A 12,880-nucleotide genomic window follows, 5' to 3' on the forward strand; every position below is an offset into this window, starting at 1 on the left:
TTTGTTTGATCTTTCAGGTCCAATATCTGATGGGATATATGGAGAACTAATGCTCTCCTTACTGTCTTTTTAAACATCTAAATCTTGGTGAATGCACTATTGTGTAAATTGTGCTGAAATTGTGGAAAACATTTATTTAATGCTGAGTCTTTAGTGAGACTCTTCTAGTGTTGCATTCTAAATTTCAATAGGCAGCACTTCTCTATAACACAGCTGTGGTGGGTACAAGTTGATGGCTAGAAGAATAAAAAGCAAGTTTTCCCTGTGATACCATGTTATTTATGGAATACGCTCACTCAACAACTAGTCTGGCATCTTTGCAGATGGCCTTTCTCTGACTGATTTAAAACCATTATTTAGGAAATCATTTAATAAACAGAGGGTGCACATTTTGTTTGATGCTTGATTCTAGCAATGATGTTTTTATTACACAGCCTCTCTATATATTTTAAATGAATTTATTTAGAAAAGTTTCTAATTGTTGGCTGTCATGAGTAAACATAAACACTTGATAGGAGGGAGGGTTACTTAGAACTTAAGCACTACATTACGTAGGTATTATCCGAGAACAATCCAGAGTATTCTTTGTAGAAAAATCAATATAAAAATATAAATGTTTGATTTGATGTAAAACTGACCAACAATTTCATTGTATTATAAATTATCTAATTTATTTTAGGTTATTATGCCTATATGTGTAAAGTAGATGTTATATAATTTGAAAAAATTAATCACAGGGAACAAGACTAGTAATAACATATTACCATTTGAAAAAAAATAGAACTATTAAGAACATAAAAATATATTTATTTTGACGGAACACAAAATCTAAAAGAACCTCCAACAACTTATATATTTATATGCTGCTAAAATTAATGGAAATCTGAACACTGTAATATTGGGAAAGAAAATTAGGATTTGTCAACACTTAAATCACACCTTATGTTTAGAACTGAGTCAATATCTAGAGATTTATGTATCAAGTTTCAATATATTCATAGATAGGCTATTACTAAAATGTTTGTTACAAGTTTTTTTAAACTAAACTGGATGGCAAGTACATTTAATTATGGTTTTAGTCACTTTTCAATAATTTTCAAAAATAATTCCACGTTGCTTCCAGACAAATCAATAGTTTAAATGAAATACCACATGAATACATATTTTGAATATTTTAATCTCAGAACCATTGTATCATATCTTTAAAAAAAAAATTCTGGTGCTCCAGAGAACTACCAGAGGATTGGAAAAGAGATGATGTTCCCATCTTCAAAAAAGAGGAAAAAAATAGATCCAGGAAACTATAGACCAATCAGTCTAACATCAATACTTGGGAAAATACTGGAAAATAATAACAATAATAATAACAATAACAACGACAATGATGATGATGATGATAGTAATACATTATTATTATTATTATTATTATTATTATTATTATTATTATTATTATTATTGTCGTTGTTGTTGTTATTGTCATTGTCATTATCATTATTATTATTATTATTATTATTATTATTATTATTATTATTATTATTATTATTATTATTTACTTTATTCATTAAACATGAAACTCAGCCAATTGAACATTCAAAAATGCATTACAAATGCCATTGACTGGTGCTAATGGTTGATACGATTTGCTGCCAGTGTCTGCAAAATATTAGAATCAAAGCTGAATGCTGGAAACATAATTAAAACCATTAATACATAGGCAGTTCCAGTGATATGCTACTCAGCTGGAATCATCAACTGATATATAATTATAAAAAAAGGAGGCCTTTTAAAGTCAAAAGCTGAATAAAAGAAAGAAGTAATTGAGAAGCGAGCTGAAAATTGGAAAAACAAAGCTATGTATAGCCAATACTTGAAAGTATTGAAGGCAAAGCTGACCAAAAGCTAACTTGGACTGGTTAAGAACAGGAGCACTGAAAAAAGAAACAGAAGGCTTTATTTTGGCAGCTCAAGAACAAGCCTTACCACAAACTGCATGAAGGCAAAAATTCAACATGTTACCACCAACAGCAAATGTCGCCTCTGTAATGAGAAAGACGAAACAGTCGACCACTTGATCAGTGGGTGCAGCAAAATTTCACAAACTGACTACCTACAATGCCATGACCGTGTTGCTAAGATCATTCACTGGAAATTGTGCCAAAAGTTTGGATTTGAGTACAGCAAAAACCACTGGGAACATCAGGTTGAGAAGGTTTTAGAGAATTAGAAATTGAAGATCTTGTGGGGCTTCAGAATCCAGACTGACAGGCACTTGGCCCACAACACACCTGACATAACAATAATTGAAAAAAAATGGTTCATTGACATTGCAATACCTGGAGATGCGCAAATTGAAGATAAACAGCAAGAAAAAAATCACAAAGTACCAGGACTTGCAAATTGAAGTTGAGCGACTGTGAAAAAAGAAATTGTGTGTTGTCCCAATTGTAATTGGAGCCCTTGGAACAATACCTAAAGGGCTACCTCGTTATTTGGAAATTCTAAATTTACCTGACTTGAACATTCTGACTCTACAAAAAACCACCCTGCTTGGAAGAACTTATATCCTCCGATGTTAACTTAACAGTTCCTAGGTCCTTGGTTAGGACTCAAGCTGTTGAGCTACCAACCAGCCCCAAAGGCTGTGAATCTCACCAAAAATTAACATAATAATAATAATAATAATAATAATAATAATAATAATAATAATAATAATAATAAACCAGATCTGTGAACATCTAGAAACAAATAAAGTTATGATTACTAGCCAACATGGGTTTGTTAAAAACAGATCATGTCATACCAAACTTATTTCATTCTAAGGGATAAAATAGTAGACAAGTGAAATGCTGTGGACATAGTGTACTTAGACCTCAGCAAGGCATTCGACAAAATAGTCACAACCTACTTCTTCGTAAACTAGAAAAATGTGGGATGGATGGCATCACCACCAGATGGATTTGTAATTGGCTGACAAATCTTACTCAATGAGTAGTCTTTAATGGTACCACATCTACATGGAGGGAAGTAAGCAGCGGGGTACCACAAGGTTCTGTTTTAGGCATAGTAATCTTCAATATCTTCATAAATGACTTAGAGGAGGGAATAGAAGGGGAACTCATCAAATTTGCAGATGACACTAAGCTGACAGGAATAGTCAACACCCAAAAGACAAACTCAGGATCCAAAAGGATCCTGTCAGACTTGAAAAATGGAGCCTATCCAACAACATGAAATTTAATGTGGAGTAACGCAATATTTTACACTAGGCAAGAAAAACCAAAGGTACAAGTTCAGATTAGGCAAAAACTGGCTCAAAAGCAGTAATTGTGATGGGAACCTTGGAGTCAAAGTGGACGATCACTTAAACATGAGCCAGCAGTGTGCAGCAGCAGTCAAAAAAGCTAATAATCCTTGCTTGTATAAACAGAAGCATAGAATCAAAATCACATGAAATAGTAGCACCAGGTTTATAACTCCTTAGTAAGACCACACCTGGAACACCGAATCCAGTTTTGGTTACCATGTTATAAAAAAGATGTTGAAACTTTGGAAAAAGTTCAAAGAAGAGCAAGATAATTAAGGGCCTGGAGACAAAAACATATGAAGAACAGTTGCAAGAATTGGGTATGGCCAGTCTAAAGAAAAGACATGATAGCAATATTCCAGTATTTGAGGAGATTCCATAAAGATGAGGGGTCGAATTATTCTTCCAAGCATCAGTTGGCAAGAGAAGAAAGGCTTTTTGATGAACAGGAGGAAAATGGGGAGTGGGAATTTTCCTGCCTACCATCCTTCCCTCAGTTTGTGCTGAGCTTGAGGAATGGATGACAGGCAGAAAAATGCCACCTCCCCACTTTCCTCCCGTTTGCCAAAAATCCTCCTGTGAGCCTCCCAAAGAGAGAAAAAGCAAAGCAGCTGGCCATGGAGCTGCTCGCTTCAGGGAAGTGACCCAACAAGCAGAAGCGCTGCGCCCAAAAGAGAAGGGCAAAAGTTGTATTGGCGCTGCCCCAAGGGGCTAGTGGCCTGCAGCTGCAGCCGGACAGTTTTCCTCTCTTTGCGCCACCACTCGTGCTGGCCATGCCCATCCCCTGGGCTTATTTTTGGGTTGGGGTAATATTAGTGCCCCCCCCAAAAAACTAGAGTTGTTATTGGGGTGGTTTGTGTTTTTGGAGAAACACGGTTTTATAAATTAATCTCTGAAGCTGAACTGTATTTTAACAGGAAGTGATAATACTTGCACTTTAGCCAGAAAAATCCCCCCCAAGGCTACTAAAAATTATTTTAAAAATGTTGTTCTCCAAGAAAATAATTTGAAAGATATTTTACCTCCAAACAGATATTTTTCTCCTGTCAAAACTTTCAGAGGACTGTTACTCCGAACAGAAGAAGATTCATCACCATCAATAGTGAGAACTGCAAAATTTTCTTTAGCTAAGAATCGAACCTCGTGCCATTGTCCATCAGAGAGTCCTGCACCTAGAAACACAAAGGAGTGATGGGTGAGGGAGGAAAGAAAATGATTTATTTAGTTTGTTATTTTTGGGCTATAGTGTATTATTTTTAATATATTAGATGATGTGATAGAGGTTTTACACCATATTCAGAAACTACTGGATCATATGTAATTATACATATAATGTATTCATTTATTATGGAAAATTGAATGTGTGCAATATATACTACTATAATAATTCAAAATTCATTTCTTTCTCTAAATCTCCAAATCTATTATCAACCTAAATCAGAGTGATCTATTCTCTCTCCATCCTCCTTCCTTCTGTTCCCCTCCCCTCCCTTTCCCTTTCCCTCTCCCCTCCTCCCCTCATCTAGGATTTTAAGACATTATATGAACTTCCATCATTGTAACCTCACAGCAGTCACTGCTGCTATGAAAATGGGTGTTGACTTACCTGATACACCCTTGCTCTGGGAAGGTGGAGACAGCATCCATGCATGGGTTATTCTCATGTGCCATCCAATAGAATTGAGTCTGCAAAGTTTAAGTCCCACCTCTTCCTGCTGCCATACCCAGCTTTTTTGACGAAGACTCATGCAGGCAGGCATGCGACTAATGGAGCGATCTCTCCCATTCTCCCAGTCTGGACCACTAAGGGTGGGGCTAGATGCTGTCTCCACCTTCCCAGAGAAAAGGCATATCAGATAAGCCAACATCCATTCTCCTATGTTGGTGGAGACAGCATCCATGCATGGGACATACCAGAACCTGTCCAAGTACTACAGGTGGGATACTGTCCAGGACGTGACCCTCTGACTAACGCTAACCTGCTGTAAGACTCTCCTCCCAAAGGCCGCATCAGCCGATGCGTAGCTGTCAATCCGGTAATGCCTAATAAATGATGATGGTGATGTCCACGTAGCTGTCCTGCAAACCTTGTGTAGAGAAGGCCGTGTGCACTAAACCAATGAACCTGGGACTTCCATTGACATTGAACTATGTCCAGAAACAGAGGAGGAGAGGGGAGGAAACCACCTCTTTCTGAAGTGTGGGTTCAGTGAAAACAAGACCCGCCGAGTCCCTGGCCTTACCTGAAGGAGATTTAGTGGCTTGGGCCGCTTCAAGATTAGCTATCTTCTGGGTCTTTAACAAGAGAGACCTGAACATAGATGGTTTGAAAAGTCCAGCAATGTTGTCTGATACAGATCCGATTCCTCATCCTCAGAGAGTTTGGAGTCCCTTTGGGGATCATCCTCCTCCTCCCCTGAGGAGGAAAAGCTATCCGAAGACCCTGCTAGTTGCTCTTCGGGAACAGGAGGCTCTCTAGCCTGCTCTCTAGAAGCTGACTTCTTGTTTCACTTGTTTTGTTTTTTTGGAACTAGAGGAAGCCTTTTGCTGCAGGACTGCCACAATTCCCTGCCTAATGGCCTCAGATATTATAGCCACCATATCAGGAGGGGAAGAACCCCTACAAAGGCTGGCAGTGTCCTTTGCCCTGTGGGAGATGGCAGAACCTGCTGGTCCCAGACTGTCCATCTCTTCTGGGATACAGAACTGTTGGGCCTCTTCCATATCCTGGTCCCATATCTCAGACCCTTTGCTGTCTGGTTATAGATCCCCTTCTAAGCAGGGGATTCTGGCTTGGGCAGGAATCTTGGAAGGAGGAGGATCTGCCATCACCTGAGCCAAGGCCACTGATCACCTCTCTGCCTCTTTCTGGGCTTTGGTGAACTGTCTGTCTAGGACCTTTTGCCTCCTGAGTTCTGCTCTCTCTGTGGTCTTTGACTTTCCTTTGGCTTTCCCCCCCCTTTTTTTGGGGGGGAAACTTCCATCTTCTGGCAAGGAGAAGAATGGATGGTCCTTCAAGAGGGTCATCCTATAATGGGGACAAGACCTCCTTCCATACTAAAAGCCAGTTATGAGGGCCGGTAGGACAGTTAAATTCCAGAGGCAACCACTGAGGGAAAAATATTATATGGATGTGGTTGGCCCAATTAAAGGGCATACCAGGGCCTGGGTTCTGGGCAGTTGGAGAGCAGATTGTATATCCTCACAGATAAGCATGCCTGTGCCCGTCTCTCAGCCTGCTACAGGAGACCCGCTGGGCCCCTGTGCTAAAAGCCTCATTTGGTGACAAGAGGGAGGCTTGGGCTGGGCTGTATCTCTAGCTCTCCTGAGGGGAATTCCCTAATCCAACAATGGCGAACCTTTTTTGGCTCACATGCCATAAGGGAGGAGCGCAGGGGGGTTGTGTGCACATGCGCACATGAGAGGTGCTCCCCCCATTTTTTGTGTGCTTTTTTTGCCCTCCCCAGGCTCCAGAGGCTTTATAGGAACCTGGGGAGGGTGAAAACAGCCTCCCCTGCCTCAGGGTGGGTGGGTGGGTGGGGGAAGCTCTTTTCGCCCTCCCCAAGCTCCTATAAAGCCCCTAGAGCTTGGGGAGGGTGAAAATTGGTTTTAAAAAAGGCTGAACTCAGCTGGCCAGTGTGTGCATGTGCACTGGCCAGTTGACAGGGCAACACCTTGCATGCCCTGACAAATGGCTCCACGTGCCACCTGTGGCACGCGTGCCATAGGTTCACCATCCCGGCCCTAATCTGTCACTCTCTGTGGTGATTTCCTATCATTGTGGTGGTCTAGGGAAATAGCTGCTGCCAAAATGGGCCATTTGAAATATGCCAGCAGCCTTGTGTGGTCTAAAATGCGCCCACCACACCCTGCTGAACCAGAATAGTGGCCACTGCTTTCGCACCCTTTAAGCAAGGCTCTGGGCATTCCAATTGCTAAAAACCCACTCTCCTGACTAGCCACGACTGGCCAACCCCGCACTTGACTCACTGGGGCAATCTGCGGGTGGGGAGGTCGACCTGCAATTGCTGTTGGAGCCGGTGCCGGGCAGCACTGCTCCACGAGGAGCCGAACCTCCAGGGAAGGTGAGGGGAAACGCAAAGGGGAATGGGAGGAAAACCTAAAAGCAGTAAAAAGAGGAGGAGGTAAGGGAAAGTAAAGACTTAGAACAGAGGAAAAATCCAATAATTAACTATTTGTCTAGGAGAGATCATTTACACGTCTAGTCCTGTTGGCAACTGAGTCACAAAAGCTGGTTATGGCAGCAGGAAGAGGTGGGACTTAAACTTTGCAGACTCAGTTCTATTGTATGGCACATGAGGATAACCCACGCATGGATGCTGTCTCCACCAACATAGGAGAATGTGAAATCTGCAAGTATTTCTCATTATTAATTGTAGTTACATGTCGACACAGACTTCTAATAAAATCGATGAAACTAAGGAACATGTATCAGATATAAATTTACACTCAAAAGGCTTCCCATCCTATTTTCTTTATTTTATAATTGCATATTTCCTACGTTTATTACCTGCATGCATTAGGTTATAAATTTTTTAACTTGCTTATTTAAACAACATGCAACCACAAACCTCTTGTGACTCATAAGAACTCTACTTTCATGTGTAAATTAGGTATGCTAATGAAACATATTCTTGCTAGAATTTCTTTTAAATGACATTACTTTAAAATTTGGACTCTTGAGATTGTCACTTTGATTGAACAAGAAGAAACAGATGTTTCTCTTATAAGAAACATGGAGGAAAATGATTTAATGAAGGGTTGGTTTTTTTTTTGCAAGATCTTAGAGTCTAGTGAGAAATAGCAAAAGATGCCATTTGCAAATTATTTTTTGAACAATATTTCAGCAACTAATTTCCATATGTCTCTATAGTTGATCCAGAATGGAGCAATCTGTAAACTGCAATAAATGGATGCTGACTCTAAATTACTCTAGTTAATGCTTTTTAATGTCAATACACTTATTGACAGAATGGAGCAATAAAGGAACGTTTTCCTCCTTATTAATCTGTTGGTAAGTTAGGAAGTCAGAAATGCATACAAGCAATCTGAATTCAATATATTCTCTTTTTTTCTCAGAAAATTTTTATTTTTTTATTCTCTTACATACCATTTTAAGTATACATTCACATAATTCTTCTTCTTTACATTTATCATTCTTATACATTTATAGGGAGGAGGAGCTTCCAACGATGGCGTTCGCCTCTTGAGCTCCTAAGAGTACTATGGAGCTCCCGACCAGGTAGGGGATTGCTGCCAGCCCTTATGTTATCGGAGGGGCTGAGAGTTGGATAGCCCAACCACCCTGGCTTGTTTTGGGCTTGTTTTGGCCTGCCAGGGTGGTCGGTGAAGACCGGAGGAAAAGAAGGAACGGAGGGCTGCAAGCGGCTGAGAGAAGCTCGTAAAAGCTCGTGGAGCAATGTCGACGGCGCAGTGCGGCTGCGCTGACGGCGCTGGCGCCGGCGGACCGAAAAAAAAAGCCGAAAAAGCTGAAAAAGCCGAAAAAGCAAGGAGGAGGCATCGGAGGGACACCAAAGACACCGGAGGCACCAGGAGGAACAACTGGGCGCCAGAGAGGCACCAAAGATACCGGAGAGGCACCGGAGAGGTGAGCAGGGCTGGGAGGCAGCCGGAGGCAGCCAGAAGAGGCAAAGGGAGACGGCTGCGGCGACTGACGAGTAGAAGGAGCCGCAGCCAGGGACTCCTTTATGATATCTTGCCGTTCCTGGCGGCCCCCATGCCCCTGCCGGGCCTTGCCGGCACTAGTAAAGGATGCCGAATTATTTTGAACTCAGAGAACGTTGGGGCGCCGGATGGGAGGCCAAGGTGAGTGCACCCATTGGGCGCTTTGGCTGGGAACCAAGAATAAGAGTAAATGAGAGTGAAGACCTGAAACAACGGCTGAGCCTGGAACCTTCGAGGCCACTGGAGGCCCTGTTTTGGACAGGCCAAAACAACTGGGCCAAGAATGCCCCCCCCCACCCATTAAAGAACCCACATCCATCTGGGACCACCTGAACTATCTCCCACTCCTCTACCATCTGTGCCTTCCCCCACCATTTAGGACATTTAAACACTTCCCGCCCTCCCCCCCTTTCTTCTAAATTACCATCTGGACTTTAAAAAACCCGGTCCTCCATTGAGACTCTAACCCTGCCGGCTATTAACTATTTACTATTAACTTTGTACCATCAGCACCCTTACCCTACTGGGACTTTTAACAACTCAACAATTTATTCGAGGTTAGACCTGCTCTGCCTGTGAGAAGCCCCTCTCTCACAGGCATGGCCCTTGGCTCTTTCAAGGGCCAGCCTTGATGACGGGTTTGTGAACCCCGAGAGGTGGAAGAAAAGGAAGCTGAGGGGCTTTTTATCCAAATGTTTTGTATTGTTTTTAGGGGGTTCTGGGAAGGGGGGGGAACAACCAGGCCGGGAGGGAAGCCAGTGCCAGATGAACAGGTGAGTCCAGAAGGGAAGTGAGCGGGGTGGGGGGGAGAGGGAACAAGTTATTCCAGTAGAGGGTTGTTTTATTACAACGGTCGCGGGGAGGGGGGGATGCGAGGACAAGAAAAGATCACAAGGTCGGTTGGGAGACCGTGGCTGCTGGTTACGCCCGGTCGTTTGTACCAACCCCCGCAGCCTAGGTGGTCAGGAACTACAGAGCCAGGGCCTGCGGCTGATGCTTTGCAATGCAAGGTCCGTAACCAACAAGGCCCCCCTCATTAATGAGTTAATCTCCGAGGGGGAGCTGGACCTTGCAGGGATAACGGAGACCTGGTTGGGCCACGAGGGTGGTTTACCCCTCGTGGAAATGTGCCCACCGGGTTTCCATGCATTCCATCAGCCTCGGGCCCTGGGTAAGGGTGGTGGGGTGGCGGTAGTTATACGGGACTGTCTAGAGCCGAGGGAGTTCACTGTTCCTCAGATACCCGGGTGTGAGTCACTAGGTGTGAAATGGGGCCCAGGAAGGCAGTGGGGTCTGCTGATTGTATACTTGGCTCCTCGCTATACGTCAGCGGCCCTGCCCGAGCTCCTCAAGCTGATCTCGGAGACGGCGGTTGAGATCCCCAAACTTTTGGTTATGGGGGATTTCAACCTGCCGTCGACGGGAGCAGCATCTGAGGTGGCTCGGGAGTTCATGGCTTCCATGACAGCCATGGGCCTGTCCCAATTAATTCAGGGCCCCACACACGAAGGTGGCCACACACTGGACCTTGTTTTTGTATCTGAGCAGTGGACGAGTGATCTGGGAATAGGGGATTTAGATATTACTCCCCTGTCATGGTCAGATCACTCATGTCTCCGGCTGGACTTCCCTGGTGCTACCCTCCACCGCGAGGAGGCGGAGCCAGTTTGTCCAAGCTGGTACTGCCGCAAGCACTTGATGGAACCGGATAGGTTCCAGACGGAGCTTGGGCCACTACCTGTAGCCCTGACCCGCGCTCGGTCAGAGGACCTAGTGGCCGCCTGGAATAGGGCGACGGCTGGGGCCTTGGACCGGGTTGCGCCTTTGCGACCTCTCCTACGGCAGCGACCCACCCGGGCTCCTTGGTACACCGAGGAGTTGAGGGTGATGAAGCACCATAGGAGATGTCTAGAGAGCAGGTGGAGGTCCTCACACTCCGAGTCTGACCGAACACAGGTAAGAGCCTATTTACGGACCTACCTTGTGGCATTGAGAGCAGCCAAACGTAGATATTGTGCCGCTCTCATTGCGTCTGCAGATAACCGCCCTGCCGCCCTGTTTAGGGTGACCCGCTCCCTCTTGTCGCAAGAGACGCGGGGGGCACCCTTGCAGGGAAGAGCAGAGGAGTTTGGGGAATATCTGCAGGACAAAGTCGCTCAGATCCGGAGCGGATGGTCCCCCCCCAGTGGACCGGACGAGCCGTCAACAGTGAGTCTTGTGAGACCACTCTGGGAGGAGTTTGATGCTGTTGCCCCCGAGGATTTAGACAGGTTGCTTGGACGGCTGCGACCCACCACATGTTCAATGGACCCGTGTCCCTCCTGGCTGGTACTGGCATCCTGGGAGGTGACACGAGGCTGGCTTCTGGGCCTGGTGAACGCCTCATTGGGTGAGGGATCCTTACCAACTGCCTTGAAAGAGGCGGTGGTGAGGCCCTTGCTCAAGAGACCTTCACTTGACCCAATGGAGCTAGCTAATTATTGTCCAGTCTCCAACCTTCCCTTCTTAGCGAAGGTTGTTGAGAATGTGGTGGCGCAGCAATTTCCACGTCACCTTGATGAATCCGAATATCTAGACCCACGCCAGTCCGGCTTCCGACCCGGGCACAGCACAGAGACAGCCTTGGTCGCGTTGGTTGATGATCTCTGGAGGGCCAGAGATAGACGTTGTTCCTCTATCCTGGTCCTATTAGACCTCTCAGCGGCTTTTGATACCATCGACCATGGTATCCTATTGCACCGGCTGGAGGGGATGGGAGTCGGAGGCACCGTTCTACGGTGGTTTGGCTCCTACCTCTCCGGCCGGATGCAATGTGTGTTGACAGGGGGCAAAGGTCGACCCTGAGGCCACTCTCTTGTGGGGTGCCACAGGGGTCGGTCCTCTCACCCCTTCTGTTCAACGCATATGTGAAGCCGCTGGGCGAGATCATCCGTGGTTTTGGGGTTGAGTATCATCTGTACGCTGATGATACTCAGCTGTACATCTCAACCCCAAGCCACCCCAACGAGGCTGTCAAAGTGATGTCCCGGTGTTTGGAAGCCGTCGGGGTCTGGATGGGGGACAACAGACTCAAGCTCAACCCCTCCAAGACTGAGTGGCTGTGGCTACCGGCACCTCGGTTCAGCCAGCTGACTCCATCGCTGGCCATAGGGGGCGAACAATTGCCCCCTGTGGAACGGGCGCGCAATTTGGGCATCCTCCTAGATGCCCGGCTGTCAATGGACGACCATGTGGCAGCCGTGGCAAGGGGGGCGTTCCACCAGGTTCGCCTGGTGCGCCAATTGCGCCCCCTTCTGGACCGGGATGCCCTACGCACGGTCACTCATGCACTGGTGACGTCTCGCCTGGACTACTGTAATGCTCTCTACATGGGGCTTTCCTTGGGACGCGCCCGAAGACTGCAGCTAGTCCAGACTGCGCGGGCAGTCATGGGGAGTACTAGGTACTCCCACGTAACACCGCTCCTGCGCGAGCTGCACTGGCTGCCTGTGGTCTTTCGGGTGCGTTTCAAGGTTCTGACTACCATCTTTAAAGCGCTCCATGGCATAGGGCCTAGCTACCTGCGGGATCGCATCCTCCCACACACATCCCTGCGGCCAATTCGCTCTCAGAGGGAGGGGCTTCTCCTGGTGCCATCCACTAGGCAATGCCAACGGGCGACACCAAGGAGTAGGGCCTTCTCTGTGATGGGCCCAACCCTCTGGAATGACCTCCCCCCGGACATCAGAACCACCACTGACCTCCGCTCCTTCCGACAGAAATTGAAGACTCACCTGTTCCAACTGGCTGGCCTGGCATAATTATTACGTTCACCTCCTGGCATACATATTTCCTACTGGTTTTTTAGAGGGATTGTTCTTTTAATCTAAT

General features: G+C 45.6%; 1 protein-coding gene across 1 annotated transcript in view; it reads right to left on the bottom strand.

The window, feature by feature from the left end:
• Nucleotides 1-12,880, bottom strand: part of CNTNAP2 (contactin associated protein 2) — a 1,236,760-nt gene that overhangs the window by 507,458 nt on the left and 716,422 nt on the right. Inside the window, exon 9 of the mRNA XM_081971635.1 lies at nucleotides 4,327-4,476. Coding sequence (XP_081827761.1) covers nucleotides 4,327-4,476 — 150 coding nt within the window. The remainder of the gene's footprint in view (nucleotides 1-4,326; nucleotides 4,477-12,880) is intronic.

The sequence above is a fragment of the Natrix helvetica genome (assembly GCF_964273705.1).
Source record: "Natrix helvetica genome assembly, chromosome: Z".
Classification (NCBI taxonomy): Eukaryota; Metazoa; Chordata; class Lepidosauria; order Squamata; family Natricidae; genus Natrix; species Natrix helvetica.